The sequence below is a fragment of the Chaetodon trifascialis genome, chromosome 3 (genome assembly GCF_039877785.1).
Source record: "Chaetodon trifascialis isolate fChaTrf1 chromosome 3, fChaTrf1.hap1, whole genome shotgun sequence".
NCBI classification, from domain to species: Eukaryota; Metazoa; Chordata; class Actinopteri; order Chaetodontiformes; family Chaetodontidae; genus Chaetodon; species Chaetodon trifascialis.
In genome coordinates, this window is record NC_092058.1 from 5,325,487 (window position 1) to 5,346,150 (window position 20,664).

The 20,664-nt window shown below is 43.8% G+C and overlaps 1 protein-coding gene across 1 annotated transcript; it reads left to right on the forward strand.

Annotated features, from left to right (window-relative positions):
* The first annotated feature begins 1,556 nt into the window (after nucleotides 1-1,556).
* On the forward strand, nucleotides 1,557-20,571 carry ippk (inositol 1,3,4,5,6-pentakisphosphate 2-kinase). The gene is made up of 14 exons (XM_070958477.1): nucleotides 1,557-1,775; nucleotides 4,777-4,836; nucleotides 8,410-8,505; nucleotides 9,620-9,686; nucleotides 9,977-10,095; nucleotides 10,427-10,516; nucleotides 11,204-11,262; nucleotides 11,714-11,786; nucleotides 13,204-13,338; nucleotides 13,811-13,931; nucleotides 14,614-14,749; nucleotides 14,857-14,959; nucleotides 15,264-15,355; nucleotides 15,765-20,571. Exons 1-14 carry the CDS (start codon nucleotides 1,695-1,697, stop codon nucleotides 16,006-16,008), a joined length of 1,476 nt encoding a protein of 491 aa, XP_070814578.1. The 5' UTR covers nucleotides 1,557-1,694; the 3' UTR covers nucleotides 16,009-20,571.
* Nucleotides 20,572-20,664: the final 93 nt, after the last annotated feature.

Sequence of the window (20,664 nt, forward strand, 5' to 3'; positions counted from 1 at the left end):
CAAGCGAGTCTTCAGGACATAAAGACCTGGCTGACCTGCAATCTTCTGTGGCTAAACTTGGACAAAAGAAAGTATTCAGATACTTAAGAAAAATTTGTAATAGGACAATATAAAAATACTCCACTACAAGTAAAAAGTCCTGTTTTCAAAATGTCACTTACGTAAAAGTATGCAAGTATTACTGGCAAAATGTACTTAAAGCAGTTTTAATTCAGGAACGCGGCCCCTGTGAGTGTTTAACTATCTGTTTTTTTTTGTTTTTTTAAATTTGATTATTAATATTACTTAAGTATGAATGTCTAAATAGCCTTTTTGCAGTTGGTCAAAGTGAAGCTTATTTCTACTATTTTAGAAACTGTTGGTAAGTTTCAATGCATGTAACAATGCATCAATATGTTTTATATATAAAATCTTAACTTTACATATAAGTAACAAGTAGTATATTTGGTGGCACTTCACAGCTTTCCTAACGTCACAGCTAGAAGGTCCCGCGTTTGATTTCCGCTGTGGGGGTGTGTCCTCCACCCCCACTTGGGACTCAGCAGCCAGTTAGACCTGAAGAGGCATTCCAGGTTTCTACAGCTGAGCACAGATGCCCTTGATTCAACCCTCCTTGGATTACCATGACCTGGATGACTGACAATCTCTAAATACATGTAGTTTGAAAAACTCAGCTATTTCCCAAAATGTTGACACAAAGCTGTACTTTTCCTTTGCTGCTGAGGGATTATCTCGGCTTTCTCCTATTTACATACAGGCATTACTCATTAATCACATGATCTTTTGTACGTTTCCACTTCTGGATCCTTTCACGTCACTTGTCACGCTGTCATTTTTTCCCCTCCATCCCACCTGTCCAACCCTGTTGATACCTGCTCTGACCAATCACAGCGGAGTAGGCGGGACTCCAGTGGACAGCGGTAATAGGGAGCGGTCCGTCAAGTTGTCAAGCAAACAGTCAATCAAGCTGGACAGAGTTAACCAAAAATAACACCGGAAACACAATAAGAAATAACGCAAAATACTCAATCGTGTCATTATAAAATGCATGGTATGATTGACTTTTTCTGATTCGTAATTTCATGCCCATTTAGCCCAAATGTAATAATATTACGTTTAGAAAGTATTATTTTTTTTTGTCAATATTAGAACCTTTATTGTAACAGCAAATTCATCTTATTCTAACTTTCCTCGTTATACTGATAATAATTATAATTATGATAATAAACTCATTTGTATAAAATCACAACTCTGTTCTTGAAAACGGACTTTTTAAATAAACATAACCTCATGGCATTATGACATTTGTTCTAAGTAAGTTTCTTGAAATAAGACTTTGTCTTCATAAAGCTACAGTCGTTTTACTCTTGAAATATGTTCCTTTGAATGATTACTTTCATCTTTTAAGATTCCACCCTTTTTTCTTGAAATGTCACAACTTGAAATTGCAGATTTTCAGCGGCAAAAACAGGAACCTTTAGGTGGGGCCTTTATTTTGAAGCTTTAGTCGGAAGTAGTATTGGGGGGAACCTGGTCAGCCGGGGTCGAACAGCAGTATAAGTAAGTCGGTCCTGCAGTACTTCTGAATTACTGCTAGCAGTCAGTAGTAGCGGTCGGAGTACTTGTATGTTGCCTTGCTGTTGTGTGTTACTTTCTGGCCGTTAACGGGACCTCAGTTTGTCGTCATCGGTGTGATGGAACTGGACAAAATGGACGAGAACGACTGGAAGTATCACGGAGAGGGAAACAAGAGCCTGGTGGTCTCACACGTACAGGTGAGTAGGCTAGGCTAACGCGAAGCTAAAGCAAGTTCGGCTAAAGCCGGAGTGTAAATTTAGCTTTAAGAGGAGAGGACACCCATCGCCCGCTTCACACTTATCTATCATTGAATATGCTTCACTCCGGTGCTGCTGCCAGCGGAAACTTTGTAGTAACTCTCTGAAATATGTGTTTATGATTGAGGGGGTGAAATGTCAACTGCCAGGATTTTGTTAATCATCGTTACCATTAGCCTGTGTTTCCTAGCTTAACCGGCTTGCTAGCCAGCAGCTAATAGTTCATATCAGTCCAACCCATGAATAAACGGTTGTTAGACGGGGACAGCGACGTTCAACACACCGCCGATTAATACCGATTATAGATTTATATCAGTAAAAGTGAAAGTGGCAGACTGACTGGGTTGTGTTGAGTTAGGAAATGTACGATCCCATCGGGCTACTGGGGAGCTAATTTAGCCGTTAGCAGACAGTTATTTCCCAGCTGCAAGTTCACTGGGCTGCTGCTTAATGGGACCTGCCCGCTGACTGAAAGGCGGACAGCTCGTCTTTTGAGGTGATCTTCATGCAGGTTAATCCCTGCTGACAGACCCTGGACTGACCGTGGCAGGGCGGTGCATCAATTGACGTGCCCACGCTGACTGTGGGAAAGGAAAATCTCCTTCACAGGACCGGTCTGTCCATTGTGGGATTGAGCAATTGGTGACACGTTATGAAAGCGAACCATCACAGCAGCAGTGCTGCGACCAGCCCAGGAACTGTCAAGCTTTCTTGGGTTTTCATTGTTTGCAATTTAATAGATATTCTTTTCTAGAGCTGGGCAATATTCAGTGTTATTGGTTGCTGTCTCCAGATGGGATGATCACATTGTAGGGCATCGTAACAAAATCCAGTTATTCAAATTTGTGTTTCCCAGAAGTTCAAATTATCACTAGTTATTTTATGTTTTATTCAATTCAATTCAATATTCCTTTATTAGTCCCACAAGGGGAAATTCCAGAGTGATACCAGAGTTTTAGCCCTGATACCAAAACAGTGCTTTTTCAGTACCTAGTGTAAGAAATATTGACATATTCTCTTCAAACCCATTTTTCACTGAACTAAGGATGTGTTTAAGTGTTGTCTAAACAAAAGCTGCTGTACAACAACTTTGCTCAAATAAAATATGGTCTAAAATTGATCAAGTTATGTTTTAAATCAGCAGTCATGTGATGAGAAACTGACATGTGATTCAGACATTTGATGTTTTTAGTTCATGACTGTTTTTGACACTTGATGCTACAGACTTCAGTCGGGGACAAAGAGTGGAAGATAAACCTAGATATTATGGGTGGTTGAGAGGGATAACATCTCTGAAGACTATTTCTAACCTTCTTATGACTAAAACAACCAGACAGAATAGTCTGTTTTTGGCTAATCCAGCGCTTACAGTATTGCTATTAATCAGCGTTGCTCATCCATTTACACCATTGCCCACAATGATCTTGTATGACCAGAAATTATGACAACATAAGGCAAAAATATTTTCCGGCATGGTTTGTCATTATTACTCAACCTTAACTCAACGGTTCACACACACTCCCATCAACAGGTGTGATTATGTAAGAGAGCATTGATGCAACAAACTGAGATGATCGTTGGAGGGATAAACGGACATTTGCACTTTTCAGACAATCCTCTGCATGTGTAGTGTACATAACTCCACTTAGCGTCAACATGATTGTTGTTCTGTGGGTCATCGTTGTGTCCCATCTTGGTATTTTTCCTGTGGGTTTATGATGCCAGAGATACTGTCTGTTGTAAGTACCTAAATCTGTTTTCTGTAATTACAGTATGGAACTAAAGAAACCTGGTTTCCCCGATTAGATTTGTTCAAGGGATTTCTCATCCTTGTGTGCACACAACAGGGTTTGGAATATTGGTAATTGATAATCGGTCATAGTGACAGGCGGTGTGTACAAAGGGCAGGGACCCAATCAATGCGGCGTATGACCCAGGCTTACCGGAAATCCCTCGTTCTCAATGTTAACTTCTGCAGTCATGTTATCTGTCTGCTGGCGAACAATCATAATGATAAAATTGTGTTTTCAAGTAGTGGATAAGCACTGGATACCTTTGTTAACATTACTTACCTCATATGATTCAGTTGGGTGGTGATCGACTGAGGGTGAAACATATTTTGCTGAAGCACGGGTGCAAAACACAGAATTCCATATCTTTTATGTTATGATGAGAAGTGTAAAAATACTTTCACTTCACTATGAAACTGTGACGCGACAAATGCAGGGGGCCACTGTTTGCTGGGAGGAAAAACTGTCCGTTCTCTGCAACATCTGCACCAAAAAGGTGTTTCAGTAGTGCAAAGAATAACTGAGGCTGTGTTTAAATTCAGGTGAGGAGAGACATTTGAATGTTTACTGAAAGTAAGCGCAGGTTTCAGGTTTCTTCCAGGTATGCAGATACTATCATATTTTTTATGAGAAGAGCTCAATGCATGTACTTTCTTTGTTGTGAATCTCTTTGAGCGGCATGTTGTGTACAAATGGTGCCTTACAAATAAAGTTCATTTTGATTATCATTAAACCCCCCTGATATCTGCTCTGTCAACATCTCCGGTAAATGGGCGTTCCTCACTTAATCGCACCCGAGTGCTGACAGAAGTCGTCACTGTTGTGTCCTGACAGTTTATACGTAGTGTGTAATGTTCTTTTAACAGTGTGAACACTTGTCCCAACTTGTGCTCTGACGCACGTTTGTATGCTAACAACGCTAGTCGGTGTTGATAGCTGTTAAAATGTTTGAGTCTTAGTCACCCCAGACCTTGCTGAATGGACTGACTGTTGCACTGTGGGAAAAACTATCAGTATTTTAACCCACTTCAGGAACCTGTTGGAGATTGCTCTGCATTGATGTTGCTCCTCAGCAGTGCAGGTGTGAGTCCACGTCAGTCCCAAGTTTAAATTAGCCTCCACTCATCCTGACTTCTCTTCTGTCGTTGCAGCTTTCCAGAGTTCTTCGCCTGCTCAAGTATCCTGCAGAGGACTCTGAAAACCCACCACAGGTAAATATGAGTCTGTGTGTGTCTCAGGTGTGTCAGTAAAAACATCTGGATGCAGATCACATGGCAAGCTGTTGATTACATTATTTTCTTTGCAATGACGGGGTTGAAAGCTAATATATGACTGTGCTGTGTATGGTCAGTGTGCTCCATGGTGGCCCAGTTGTTACACAGATAGTCAGTGGTAGTGTCTATAATCTTTTCTGCAGAGGGTCTCTGTAATATTTGCTCTTAAAGTCAACTGAAGCAACATGGTTAAGCTACGTTTGAGCCACTAAAATGCCATAAATGCAGTTGCAAGAAGACTTTTGATTTGAAAGAGAAGCGCTGTAAGTGCCCAAGGACGTAACTGAATGCTGTTTGCACATATTCATTTTGAAAGAGCAGCAACATCCAGTAGGGAAACGCCAACACTCAACCATCCAGTGGTGAAAATTCATCACTCGTTCAGAAAGTCAGGGTTTTTGCTTTTACACGCCTGGTCCTGCTTTGCTGTGGTCCAGCCGACAAAGCGATAGATAGATAGATAGATAGATAGATAGATAGATAGATAGATAGATAGATAGATAGATAGATAGATAGATAGATAGATAGATAGATAGATACTTTATTCATCCCCAAGAGAAATTCACAAATGCAGAGTCGATGCAGAGTCAGATCAGTTTCAAACTCTCTGGTAGTATTGGGACCAATTTATGCGAGATTAGCTGCTATTTAGTGTTCAGTTTTCGGGAGTTGATGCTGTCAGAAGATCTGTAATGATTTTATTTTAATACTGGAGTGTTTTCGAAGTTTCGATGCTGTGGCTGACTGTAGTAAACTCATCTTCAGCCACTCACACATAAGCACATACCTGCAGTTCTTCTTTCAAAACAAAGCAAACTTTCGTCATCCTCCACCCGTCTGCAGCTCCATTCTTCTTCTTCTTCTTCTTCTTCTTTCTTGCTTTCTGCACAGATTAAGTTGAAATTTAACAGGGTATAGCTAGCTGCTTCTCTTTGTCAGCACTGTTGGGAACATACAGTTGTCATCTTATTTGAATAAAACTTTATAGTACTTGTCAATGGACAGGATCAGTCAGGGTTTAGTGTTTATGTTTGGTGTGAGCTCCCATGTCATGGGTGATTAATTGAAATTGTGTGTTGTGAATTAACAGTGTTAACACAAGATTAATAAAAACAGGCTCCTGGTGGTACCGTTGGACCAAAGATTCGCTGTTACAGCTGAGTAAACTGTAGATATCAAAATATTATTAGGAAAAACAAAGATAGACAAGCCGTAAAAGACAGCGTTCAAATTTTAATCCAAAAACAACACTGCACCAAATCAGGTGAAGCATTTGGCTGGAAACAGCAGTGTCGTGGTTGCATTGCATGATCCCACTCTGCACCCGAATGCACACCCAGGTGTTAAACAGGTTTTAGAATAAGCAAGCCAGCTGGCTGTGTTGGCTTATGTGAGAGTGCAGGAGACCTGTCCGTCATCCTTTCTGTGAGGCTGATTGATTATGAGAGGGAGGGGAAGCCAGACATCAGATGAGGCGTAGATGAGGTTTGAGCTGTGCTTCGTATCTGTCGGCGGGGTTAAAATAGAAATTTAATTCAGTGTAATGGCTCGGCACAGCAGCACAATGCTTCGTTTAGCTGCTGGTTTTACATCCTGCTCAGATTAAAGGCTTGACGGCACAGTCCCCGCAAATGCAAAGCGAAGCGTCGCCCTGCCCCGAAATTCAAATGTACCCGGAGCTGCTGTCACCCTGAAGCTTCACTGTTTGTACGACGACTGACAGCAGGAGTGAATTTACTTAAAAAAAATTAAATGAAAAAGTAGAAAAACTGGGCGCTTGAAGGTTTAATCTACTTTGGCGGATAAATTCAGCCAGTGTTAGCGTGTACCGGGTTAACGAGCTAACTTTGGTTTAAACAGTGGGCACATACCAGATCACCTCCTGACCAGTCAGCTGTGAGGGGAAAATGGAGTCACCATTACTACAGGATCCCAGTATGGACAAAATACAGTCATGGAAAAAATTATTAGACCACCCTTGTTTTCATTTTAATGCCTGGTACAACTAAAGGTACATTTGTTTGGACAAATATAATGATAACAACAAAAATTCCTCATAAGAGTTTAATTTAAGAGCTGATACCTCACCATTTTCCATGGATTTCTTGAGAATAACCAAAATCACTTAAGTTCTTACATCAATAGCTACGGCATTGTACTGCCAAAAACAGAGCTTTCAGGCACTCCATGTTTTCTTTTCTGTCTGTTAGTCACGTGATACAGCAAACTGACAAAGTCCAGTTGCGAATGATTGAATGCCCTGAAGCTTTGATGATGTTCCACAGGTTTTCAGTGGGATTTAGATCTGGTGATTGAGCAGGCCATGGCATGGTTTGAACATTCTGGTTCTCCATCCAGGCTTTAACTGACCTTGCCTTGGCTTGTTGGAAAATCCAATCATTCATGGCAGGAAAGAGTTTATCAGCTGATGGAAGAAGACTGCTTTTAAGAGTAGCTCTGTACATGACCTGGTTCATTCGCCCTTCACACAATTGCATACTGAAACAACCCCAGATCATCACCGATCCACCCCCATGTTTTACTGTAGGGACAAGACAGTCTGGTTTGTAGGCTTCTCCAGGCTTCCTCCTAACCAGTAAGTTGGCTGAAGTGGGCATCAACTCAAAACTGGATTCATCACTGAAGAGAACTTTAGTCTAATCATCAACAGTCCAATTCTTGTGATCCCTAGCAAAGAGTGACCGGGCCTTCCTCTGCCTTTTGTTGATGAAGGGCTTCTTCCGTGCCCTGTGTGACTTCAGACCAGCTTCAAGAAGTCGGTTTCGAACTGTCCTTGCTGAACAAGAACGTTTCCCGACAGTGCCCACTCATTTTTAAGGTCCCTGGAGGTCTGACGATGATTCCTGACACAGGAAAAATGAAAGGCTGTCTTGGAGATCTTCATATTTTTGACTACCTGTCTCTCACTCATGCTAATTTCCAGCAGTGCCAAAATGGCTGCCTCTGTGGCTTCACATAATTCTTTTGTTTTAGGCATCATGTGAGAGCTAACAACTTCTGAGTTGTGCTACGGCTTGAATGTAAGCAGGAAACCACTCTAGGCCTTCGCATGTGCAGCGCTGCTTATGACGTGAAATGGCCTCTTATGTACTCTGAGAATACAATTAAGCTTAAGCATGTCAAACAGGACATGAAGTATTATGGCATCAGCTGCATTTTTTGTCGTGTTCATTGCATTCTTCAGGTAATATACCTTTAGTGGTATCAGGCATTAAAATTGAAGAAAACAAGGGTGGTTTAATAATGTTTTCCATGACTGTACACGTGGTCACATGTGATGAAGCTGTGTGGTTATGTAGGAGGATGTTGATGCTGTCTCTGAAGCTCTGAGCAGTTGATTGTTTGTCCAGCCAGGGGAACTGCTGTCAATGAGCACGAGAGCAGAACAAGTCAAATCAGTGAAAGCACGGCAGATTCGTGAGGATGTCTCAGAGCAGGAAATGACTTGCTGTGTACCTGTGTGTTTAACTGTGTGCGTTGGTTGTGCAGACAGTGGAGCAGGCCTTCAGGCAGATCCAGAACATCGTCGACTTCAGCTCCAACGTGATGAGCAGCCTGCTGGGAGAGAAGTTCATCCACAGCGGGGTAAGACGCTGCGGTGTTTACGCAGTTGGCTGCAATTCAAAATATGGATTTTTTTTTTTTACATTATCATATTTAGCACTTTTATTTTGGATTAAGCTTTATCTTACTCCATAGATTAAAGTTACACTTCAGTAACACGGTCAGACTCATCATGGTAAAACAGTCAAAACCGATGCTGCAGCAGAACACGCTTCTTTCCACATTACCCACAATGCAACTTGGCTGCCAACAGTTTGGCTGGAGATCGGTGCGTTATACTAAGAGTAGCAAATGTAGCCTTGAGCAGAGAGGAGGTGCAGGCTGTGGAGTAAACTTGCTTCTTTCCAAATCAGCAGCACCAGATTTTTCATTTTTCATTCATTTTTGACATTTAGCAGACTTCACACAGCTCCCTCTGGAGCCACAAAAGCCTCTATGCTCCATCTTCACATCTGCAGTGTGACTCTCCAGGACCTGTACAGAGACTCGGATGTGTAAAAGTAGAGGAGTTCTCCTGAAAGCTGAAAAAATCCGTCCTATTTCTTATTGTCAGTGTGCGTCAACCCAGAAAAGCACCAGGTCCGTCACATTCACGTGTGTCTATCAGGGGATTAATCTTCTGTCTGAGTGACACATTTGGTGGACTGATTCTACCCCCGCTGTGGAAAATCTGGAGGTGTTTGTGTTGGACTGCGCACTCCAGACAGAGCTGAATGATAAACCAAACAGTGTTCCAGCAGCAGAAATTCACAAAAACAGTGAGTTAGTGTTGAAGTCCGGAGGGTTTAGCACACGAACAACACTCTGGGGTCAGATGGTGCCTAATTTTAGATAAAAGTCCAGGCTGTTAACAGCTGAATCTGTGGGTCTGTCAAAACACAGAGCAGTTTATTGTGCCTGAATATTTGGATGAATGTGAATGTGTCTGTATAATCAGGAGGATGAGACTGTATGGGGGGGGGTTTGTTGAAGCTGCAGCTGGATCTGTACATTATCACTCCCATAATAAGCTGCTGATGAGCTCACTGTTAGCAGGTCACTGTGCTTCACATACAGCAGAAAAGAGAAACAGAAGTATGGACTTTTGTTCTGTTAACAAATTGGATCTAAGTGACCGACTTCATTTTCTCTGCAGGAAGTGGTCAAACTGCCGCTAGAGTTTGTGCGACAGCTGTCAATCAAAGTGCAACATCAAAGACCAGGTACAGCTGTTTTTTTTAATCATCTCTGTCGGAAGCTTCTGGCATTGAAATCAATTAACGGGACAGTTTGACATGTTGGGAAATAGGCTCGTTTGCTCAGAGAGTTAGATGATTTTGGGCTGCAGGTCTTCAAGTTATAAGAAAAAAACTGCATAAGGAAAATAAGTAATTAAGTTCAAATGTTTTATTCTAGAGCAGCAACAAGACAATTTTTCTGTGAGTCAGTGAAAAGGAAGTGAATGTGCAGCTATTCTGATAATTGATTTGTGTAATTATTCTAATTATTTCAGCCTGGCGATGTGATAAGGTGATGGACATCTACAGCGGCTGTGCTCTCTGTCTACCCAACCTGACATCTCCAGTCCTCCACCCGCCAACACACACTCCTCCAATCTGCATTGAGATCAAGGTACACACACATGCAAATTTCTTTCTTGGGCATAAAATGATTTTCCCTGTTTTTAACCCGAGTAGTGGCGCTGATATCGACAGAAAAGTTCATTCAGTGTGAGTCAGCTTTGATAACGCTGTAATAAGTTTTGAGCCTGGCTTTAATTTCAGCTTCACCTCTGTAATAAAACTCTGGATGTTGTTCACGGTGATGTTCTCCCTCCTGAGACGCAGCCACGCTGTCAGAAATCTTTGCTGATGAATCACTCTCATCCAAACAAACAGCGAATCACATGAGCCTGTCTGTGAGTCTTACTCAGCTGCTGTTTTTGTGCCTCTTGTGTTTTTAGCCTAAATGCGGCTTCCTGCCGTCCTCCAACCATGTCAGCAGAGACATCAAGACCAAAGTGTGCCGCTTCTGCATGCACCAACACTACAAGGTAACTATGACCAACATACAGCTACACCTGCACCAACCACAGCACAACAAAATACAACAGCAGCTGCAGGAGGGGCTGAGCTGGTTATACTTGATTGATATCAGCCAATCTGATGCTCTTTACAGCGTTTTGTCCGCCTCACTGCTTGTGTTCCAGTGCAGCATCTTAAAGCATTTCACAGTGTATAAAAGTGAAAGTTGGAGTGTTTGAATGTGAAAATAGTATTTAGGAGCACTGCTTGGAGGGAGTCTGTTCTGACACCTGGTTTAGGAAAATTTGCTAAACCCCGACCCTGAAGAATCCACCATCTCTTCTGCCTCTCCGAGCAAAGCTCAGCGTACAAAACATTCAAGTAACAGCTTCTCATTTTTGGCCGTTGTTGACAGTCACTTTCACAGTTTCACAAACGTCGCTGGAGACAGATCGTATCAGCTGTCGCCAGTTCTGTCAGTAACTTGATGACAGACCACAGCCAAAGCTAAACTAAAACAGACAAATTTAATGAACATTGAGGTAAATTTAAGTGACAGATTCACAGTGCTGATCAGGATCAGGCTGAAAAACTTGATCAGCACAACTGCAGACCAGAAACGTTTGGTTGCTTCTTTTACTTAAGTTTTATTAATAAGTTCGGTCTGTTCTGTTCTTTCTTTCATTACTTTGTGTTCTCTCTCTCTGTCCGTCCAGGTGGCCAGTGGGAAGTGGAAAAGACGCAGTATGTACTGTCCTCTGGACCTGTTCTCAGGGTGAGAATACTGCTGCTACTACTGTCACCATCTACACTCACACATTTTCTATGTGTGAACAGTTACACTGTAGTAATGTAGATAACAATCCCACATGGTAACAGTACTGTGTATGTATACATATTTATATCTCTATCTAACCTATACCTATATATATATTTAATTGTGTTTATGACATCAGCTCTGCGATGAATCCTGTTTGCTGCTCATATTCTGTACTAATATTAGTTCTGGTGTGACGCAGCTGCTGATCTGAAACTACACGTCTGTCTGGACAAAACATTAGGACACAGCATGCGCGGTATAATAATGCAGTCCAGTACAAAAGCGCTGCGGCCTGTGTAGTGCTTTTGTACTGTTCCTCAGAGGACTTGCAGCACTCACACCTCCTCACTGCAGATTCAGCTACTGTTAATAAAGCTGCTCTTCTGGTTTCTCTCGTGTTGCTCAGGAACAGACAGAGAATGCACTTTGCCATCAGACACCTGATAGAAGAACCTCAGAACAACTTCAAAATCTTCAAGGTGAGACACTGCCACACCTGTCTGTCTTTCTCCCTGTTTGTGTACTTTCCCACAACATCCAGCTGCATTAGCAGCACAGTCCATTGTACCACCAGTGGTTTAAAGAGGGCCTTCAAATAATAATCAGTAATCAGTTTCTGCTCTCTGTAATCACTCCTCCTTCCATAGTGGATGGTCTTAATGCAGTACTCATATGCACATGTGTACATTTCCACGCTGGCTGCAAACAGATTCCCTCTGAAAATAATTTCAGAAGAAGAGATGAAGGACAAAACCGACAGTCTTCGCTCTGTGCAAAAAATACTCCAAAGTTCAGCTGGAACTAATATGAAGCTTCACAAGTCTGAGTTAATCAAGTCAATTAGATACAAGTCACAGTTATTTTAGTACAAAACGGAAGCTCGGAGGCTGGATTTTGTACTAAACGAGCGTAACTTTGGAAGATGCTGACTCTGTTTGTCTAACTCAGACGGCTGAGGCCTCAGATTAGCTTCAGCTGAAGTTAAGAATGTATTTTGACACAGAACAAAGACGGATTTTGTTTGACTGATTTTTCAAATTGCCTTAAGAAGGGATCTTTGTACTGGAACAGTTACAGTGACTGTTAACCCTTTAAATACACATGCGTGTGTGTGTAAGTTGTCTTTTCAGAGTTGAAACCACAAATCATGGAATCAGTGTCTTCAGTTCAGAGTTGTCGGTGACTGTAGTTATTTTTTTTCCTAAGATAAACGATTGTATCACCGTTCCAGTGCACTTCAGTGTGTTCAACAGGAAGTGACTGTCTTCAGTTTGGCACTCATGCAAAACAAGCCTGCACGAGCACAGCACATGAGGTTAAAGGCTCAGCAGCTGCATATTTACAGCTGAGTATTAGATGAGGATTGTTTCTGGAGCTGTGACATTCTTTGAATAGACTTTAATGAGGAAGTAAGGTGCTGTGAATCAGAGCCCAGCTGGCAGCGGTGCTCAGTCACCAGTGAAGCGAAGTGAAGAGCTGCACCGCTGAAAGCTGCTGATACGCTCAGGGACAATGATGATACTGTTTAGTAAAGATTAGTCGGCACATGGGCTGAACACCTCTAGATCTGTTGGCAGACAGTGTGGACGAGAGAGACAATTACAGAACCGAAAGCCTTTCACTGTACTCACAGGCGAGGGAAGATAGATTTGAAGAATTTGGGATCTGTCCTTTTAAATCCTTTTTTTAACTCACGTTATGATGGTGCTGAGGTTTTTTCAAAAGACAAATACATGGTATTATATAGTATAATAGTATAATATGGTATTTATATGACTGACTGGGCTCAACATGCAGAGCTACAGATGGAGAGTCTGAACCAAGATGCTGACATCGAGCAGCCATAGTAAGACCTGTGTGTGTGTGTGTGTGCGTGTCTGTGTCTGTGTCTCTCAGGGCGGTCAGTGTATTTACAGCAGTAAGGAGGGCAGTGACGACTCGTTGGACCTGAACTCTCTGCTGCAGCATCTCAGGCCGTACTTCCTGTACGGAAACAACCGACTCAGAGCTGTCCTGAGCGACTTCATTCAGGTAAAACCAACACACACACACACACACACACACACACACACACACACACACACACACACACACACACACACACACACACACACACACACACACACACACACACACACACACACACACACACACACACGTGTCCTTTAATTTAAAGTAAGAGTGTATTAGAGTGACTGCTGCTGGGCAGGAAACTAAACATGTTTATACATGTAGAACATATAACAGAAAACCTGGAGTTTTTCCAGATGTGAAGAGAAACTCACAGCAGGTTTCACTGCGTGAGTTTGAAGTTGGATGTTTATCAGCTGGTGTCTTATTTTAAAATTGCTGGACAGAAGTTTTGACTGAACCTTATCATGTAAAGTTGTTTATAATTTCATTTATTCTGCAGCTGTAGATCAGATATGAACCAGCTGCAGAGAGAGCTGCTCACCAGGCGTCTCTGAATGTACCCTGTGATGAAGTCTGTCTGTGTCTGTAGGTCCTGGTGAACGCCCTTCTGAGCGGTGGAGGAGGAGATGGAGGAGTGGTGACAGACAGACAAGGAGAAGGGCGGAGCTTCTGTGAAGCGAGTGTGTTCAACAAGGAGAGAATCCGCCACGGTCAGAACCTGTTGTCTGTTTTCTGTTGTTGTTTTGGACTGTTGGTTGGACAAAACAGGAAGTTTGGAGACTCAGAGAATCTTTGATGGAGATTTTTATGGACAAGCCAACTAATGGATTAATGGAGTAATTGGCAGATAGATCAGTCATTAAAATAAGTGTTAGCTGCAGCTCTCAATAACAGCAGTTACCATCCAGCATCTGTTCCCCCTCTGACAGATTTGACTCTTGTTTTCCTGCTTTCCTTTGTCTTCACTGTGAGACAGACATGAATCAGCACAAAACAAAATACCTGACTTTGATTTCAGTTTCATTAACTTGTGTGTTCAGAGTCGTAAATAAAAGAATCAGTGACAGAAGTGGCATAAAAACAGAAGGTGGTCACACTGTCATGCTGCTGACCTGAACTGTAACTCTGTGGTCAAACAGATCTGTCTGTCCGTCCGTCCGTCCGTCCGTCTGTCCCCTTTTACAAAGGTTTTCCTTGTGCAGCAGCCTCCCTCAGAAATGTTTGTGGTTTGAAAGAGGCATTTGTTTCTTTTCAACACAAACATTTTGCTCAAACCATCTGATTTGAACTTTTAAAGGAAATGTTTTATAGACCAGAATTCGGACCTGAAACAGTTTGAGAAGAGAAACGAGGACCTCCCCCCTCTGTCTGTCTGTCTGTGTGTGTGTGCAGGCTCTCAGGGTTTACCCAGCGACAGTGTGCTGTTCAGGATTCTTCAGACTCAGATGTTGGACACGCTGGACATCGAAGGACTTTACCCTCTGTACCGGCGAGTGGAGCAACACCTGCAGGACTTCCCCAAGGAGAGGTATGCACAGTTGTAGTGATGGCGTCTGTGTAGACATCTAATCCTCCATCAGTTATCGGGGACACTGTCTGGCCTCCGTCGTCACTTCCTGTTTCTTTCTGTGCCAGAACCCGTCTTCAGATAGACGGTCCGTACAACGAGGCCTTCCTGGAGAAGCTGCAGAAATGTCCGACTGAGGATGACGGCTCGGTGGAGTACGCTGTCGCCAAGGTCAGTCTGGGTCCAGGTTTCTCTGATGACCCCGGTCACACCGAGTCCACCAAGAGCTGGAAACTCGTGAAACACTTAAACTCAAGTAGAAGACTGTGTCCACAACAACTTTAGTTGAAGTCCCAGAGAGTAGAGCTGTAAAAATCATCCAGTCAGCTGAGGGAAAGCACTGATTTACCAGGAGGGGGACAGTCGAGGTGATGCTCGTCTCACACACAGCACAGACGTGTGTGATGTCTGCTCTGCCTCTCCTCACGCGCTTAAAGATGGCAGCATGTCTAACTGCTGTGTTTTCTGACTTCAGGTCCATCAGTACCGCGTCGCCATGACTGCCAAGGACTGCTCCATTATGGTCGCCCTGGTGCCCAGCAGTGAGGAAGAGGAGGACGACGAAGGGTGAGTTTAGCTCTGAAAGTATCGTTCATTTAAATGAGTGTGATTAACGAAGACGCATCAAACTAAATGAACTTTTAAGGTTAACTTTCAGTCTGCGCTGCACTGGACTGCTGGTTGGACAAAACGTTTGATGGACAGTTTTCACTGCTTCCTGGCAGCTTGACTAAACCGCTCACTGACGAGGGGCATTTCTGTTCGTTAATACTGGCGCATGTGCTGCTTTCAGTGTGTAGTACCTGGTGTGGTCCACCAGCTGGAGCCAGACATCAGCTCAGCATGTTTAACCCAAGACTTCAGCGACTCTCTTCCTCCCATTCATCAACACTCCCCCTCTCCTCTCCTCTCCTCTCCTCTCCTCTCCTCTCCTCTCCTCTCCTCTCCTCTCCTCTCCTCTCCTCTTCTCTTCCAGTCAAAGGCGGCTCAGGGACTTCCTCACCCCCAGACCTCCTGCTTTCTCCTACTCGGTCTCCATCTTGGACCTGGACCCGAAGCCGTTCGAGAGCATCCCCCGCCAGCTGCGCCTGGACCAGAAGATCGTCTCCTGCTACCTGAGGACGGGCGGTGCCTTGCCAAAGGGCCCTCTGCCGCCGCTCCCCGGCATCTTCACGTCTGCGGAGAGAGAGGACTGCATGCTGCTCTTCCACCCTGTGTGACGCCCTGACCGACGCCAGGCTGCAGACGGAGGAGATGTCGATGCAGAGCTGTTGATGCGAGACTTTAACCGCAGCACTTTCTCTTCATTCAGCTCGTGTTAACAGGCACCAGCTCTGGCTGCTGCTGCTCTCTGCAGGAAGTCACCACTAACCAGACGTTTGAGCGACTTCACAGCTATTTCTGTTACTGATTCTGGAGTCTGTGTTGTCATGGCGACAGACCTGGGCTCCTGTCAGGAGGTGAATCCCATCATCGCTGCTGCCTTCTGTTATAATCCATATTTATTAGAAACGTACAGGGAGTCCGTTCTTTTCTTTAGTGGCTAGGGTTCGGATTAACCTCCTGATAGGACTTTGGCGGTTGTCGCGGCAACAATCTCTGATTGCTCTCGTTGCCCGTGATGATGCCGCCGACAGAAAAGTAAAGCAGGTCGTTGAGCTGTGACGTACGTATGATGTCATTTCCTGAATGTAGGCGGGGCCTCCAGTAGAGTCGGCATGGAGGCGGAGCCAATATGTTTGAACTGTGTTCTGAAGCATCACTATAGTGACAGGAGCACTCGTTGCCATAGCTACAGCCACAGAGGAGCACGGCTGAGTCGGTGTGAGTCTGGATGGAGGAGGTGTTTGTTGTACCCACAATCCTTTGCAGATATCTGGATTCTGAAGTGTCAGGCTGGACTTTTCATTGCAGCTCATCAGCGATCAGTTCGTGTTAGTCGCTGAGAGGACGTGATGAAGAGTTTGAAGACCTTCATGAACCAGAAGTGTCTCATCAGGCGTTGGTGTTCAGGTGTTGAAGGTCAAACGTTTGACGTTGTTTGTCTTTATGATGGAGGCTGAGTCTCGTTCAAGGATGCGTTCACTCCCCCTCAAAAGGTTTTTTCTCCCTCTGGTGAAATCTGTGTGGTTCAGTTTTTATCTGTCCAGGTTTTCAGATGTCTGTGAGGTGTCTGCCTGCACTGCTGCACGGAGAAGCTGTGGATGCTCACAGCGTTGAGAAAAAGCTCTACAGCAGCCCGGCAGTGTATCTCTGGATAAGACACTGGAGACAGTCTGTATGGAAACTATTCATTTGATGGGAAATGTTCCAGTGAAAACTCTACTGCTTATGAAAAGCTCCTAAAATGTCTTGTTCAACACAAACTAAACGTCAGTGAAGGCAGAAGTCTGAGATGCAGATATCTTCAAATCTGAATGGGGAAAAAAAAGAAACCAGCAGAGCGAAGAGAGCAAATACACCCAGTGGCCAGTTTATAAGGTACACCTGGACAATATAATGCAATCCAGTACAAAAGCACTAGGGATGGGGATTGATACCTGATTCCTGATCAGTTTTAGTTGAGCTGGCTGTAGCCTGACAGCTAGCATTCGTTTTCATTCATGGCCGGACCCTCGTTACCCGTGCCCAGAGTGTCAATGCTACGGCTTTTCTGGAATTTCAGCACATTGCTGGTGTTTCCACTCTTATTGTTTTGCAATGCACAACTGTCAGAAAAACACGCTTGCATCAATAAAAGGAATCAATAAAATTGGGGGCATGTGATCCTGAAGGATTACACAATTTGGAGCCAATTCTCGATTCCCATCCCGAAACAGCACTGCTAGAAATTCTGCATTTAATGGTCATTTGACGGAAAGTGGTTATATTGAAAGGTGTTTCTGTTGTTATGTCCACTCCATCTACATGCATGAGGGAGGCACAAGTAAGACCTCAATAATTAACACCTCTTTGACAGTGTCCCAAAACCATGAGATCAGTAAGAGCAGCATTAGTGACAGAGCTGTTGTATTAGATTGTATTGCCTTATATATTTAAGTAAATTGAGTAGATGGGCACGTTAAGATCCAGCTGTGACCTCTGACCAAGCAGATGGTCTTAGATTCTTCATGTGAAGATGTTTGTGTCCAGCTGCCTTTTTTTTTTGACATAAAACTTAATTTTGTGTTGATAAAAGAACTTAACTTTAACTCGTCAGAATAAGATCCAGCTTGTTTTGTTGGAAGAAAAACCGTAACAGTCGTCTAACATTCCCTCGTTGACTAACACGGTGATGCGTATCTTTGGTTACATAACCCTTCAAATATCTGCTCCGTCTCCTGTTCACACTTTAAGCCCAAACCACAAATTCAACCATGAGTTAGCTGTTTTTGACCTGACCTTTGACCTGTGATCGCACACAGTCGGCTGACAGGTGAAGGAGAAGTCGTGATTGTCGCTGTGTGTCATCACACTGTCTGACTTCACTGAACAGAAGACTGACCGTTCACCTGCAGAGCGGGAAGCAGAACCAGAGCAGAGGAAGTTGTACGGGATGGTTGAAACAGAACAGGGATGCTTTCTGTCTCCTCCAGAGGTCAGCGTGTGCGGTCTGCCATCAATCAATCGCTGGGTCTTTGTGCCATAAGTGGCTTGTTGTGTGTTTGTCCATGTGCCTAAGTGTTCTGGTAGGACTGGAGGGTGGTGTGTGTGTGTGTGCACGCGTGCGTGCGTGAATGTGTGCTGCGTTCGCAGCTGAGATCTGAAGTCGCTCTGTGTATCTCTGTCTAGACTGACATCAGATCAGTTTTGGACGCTGTGGACGCAGCTGTGAACTCTCAGTACCTCGAACTCCTGACGACCCGACCCGCAGCTCCACAGGGTCGTCTGATGTTTGAAAGACGATGTGTTCAGGAGCGCTGGGAGGTTTCTGAGGACGGTGAGACTTGTACCCACTTTGTCACCATCAGCAGTTGAGTGTTTACTGCATTTTCAGGACTTGAGGCCATTCGAGTCCGGATGATGTCTGTGTCGGGATCATCTCAGATGACCTGTGATCTCATCGTCCTCTTAAACCAGCCGCGCTCACAGAGGCTTCAGATAAACTGGTAACACTTGACTTCAGTTCCTCTGTTCGGTCTCCACTCTCCAACCACCACGACCTCCATCAGCCAACCAAACGTCTGAAATCAAATCACACTACAGGACTGAAACTCACTCCTCATCAGCTGACGATGACTGACGCTGAATCATTTATCAGCAGCGCATCACCGTCACAGTTCTCTTCAGTCCAAACACTAAGCACTTCAAAACGACAGATTTCAGTCTGTCAATCACGTCATTGTAATTCTGTCTGACGTTAAAGGGACAGTTAGAAAAAATCCCTCTCACCTGAACTCTACAGCAGCGTCTCTGTACAGAAATCATGACCTGCTTACTCCACAGACCTTGTGAGCAGTTTCATGTAGGGACTATTTTGTTTCTGCTGCACTACACCCAGCCGGTGCATCTACTCTCCAAACCCTCGTCTGACAGCTCTAGCTTGTGGAGATGAGTTCATAGCTAACGGATACTGCTAGCTGACTACTCAGCTGCCTTCAGTGTTTACATCCCATAAGTACGAGCTGAGACGTACGCCTCCTTCTGCACAGCGATACGGTTTAAAGAAAGTAGTTCCTACATGAATCTGCTCACAGCCATGTCTGAGGATTATCTTCTACTTCCATTATATTCCAGAGAAGGCAGACATCTCTGCAGCTGATCTATCCAGAACAAGCTGGATAGATCAACAGTGCTACAAGTTATTGATTTTGGGGTGAACTGTCCCTTTAACCAATCACATCCCGCCCTGTTTTGACTGACATCTGGGCAGTTGGATGCCTGGTCGTCTGGGAGACAGAGGAGTCAAAGGCTGGAGAGTGGACGGCAGTCGAACTGGACCAACCACTGATCGCTCTAACTGTCGAACTGAAGACGCAACAGGCAGCATGACAGGGCAGCAGAGGCTCATGGGAGTGAGGGGGTGGGGGTGGGGGGGGTGTCTCTGAGACAACAGACCACCATCTGATTCATTTCCAAACTTCTAAACAGCTTCCAAACAAAGCCAGAAGGTCGTTTAACAACAGCAGTTCTGAAGGTGTTTCCAGAATCCTCAAAGAAAAAAAAAAGTCTCTTGCATGATAATCTAATCTAATCCAGACAAGTTATTATGAATATAAGTAGAAAATAAGGAAAAACAGATTCATGTGATAAAATTCTCTAATTTGCTGAGTTGTTTGTTGACTCATTCTTGGAAACAGCAGGTGACAGAATCAGTCTGAACGCCAGGACCACTCACCTGCTCGGTGTGGAGCTTTTAACCACGACACATTCTTCCTCATCATGGGAAGGTTGAACATCTTCATTTCCTCGTTAGAAGCTTCAGAAGAACGGAGCAAGTTGACCCTGAGCCGAGTTTGTTTGGTCAGTTTCTAATTTTAGCTGACGGCGTATAAAAAATATAAAGACGTATTTCATCTCCAGCTACCATCTTCATGTGCTTTAGGAAATAAAGAAAATCAGTTTTTCTTATATTTTTTATTCCAGACAAACAAAGAACCTTCGAGGATTCTGGAAACTATTCAATGACTTTGTGGGTCAGATTTATTGCAACGGTAATACAAAGACGCAAACTGGAGCTTAAGAATGTACGAAGCACTGATTAAATTAAATTAAATAAAATTAAAGATTACAGAACAGCTGTTTTGTAATAATAAAAAAAAGTTCTCAGAGACGAGACTCAGACAGGTGAGCCGGAGTCTGATTGGTCGGTTGCCTCTGTGTCCTGCCGCTGCCTGAGCGTCAGCCTGCAGAAACATCACAGCACTGTGATACCTACAGACTTCTAATAACTGCGT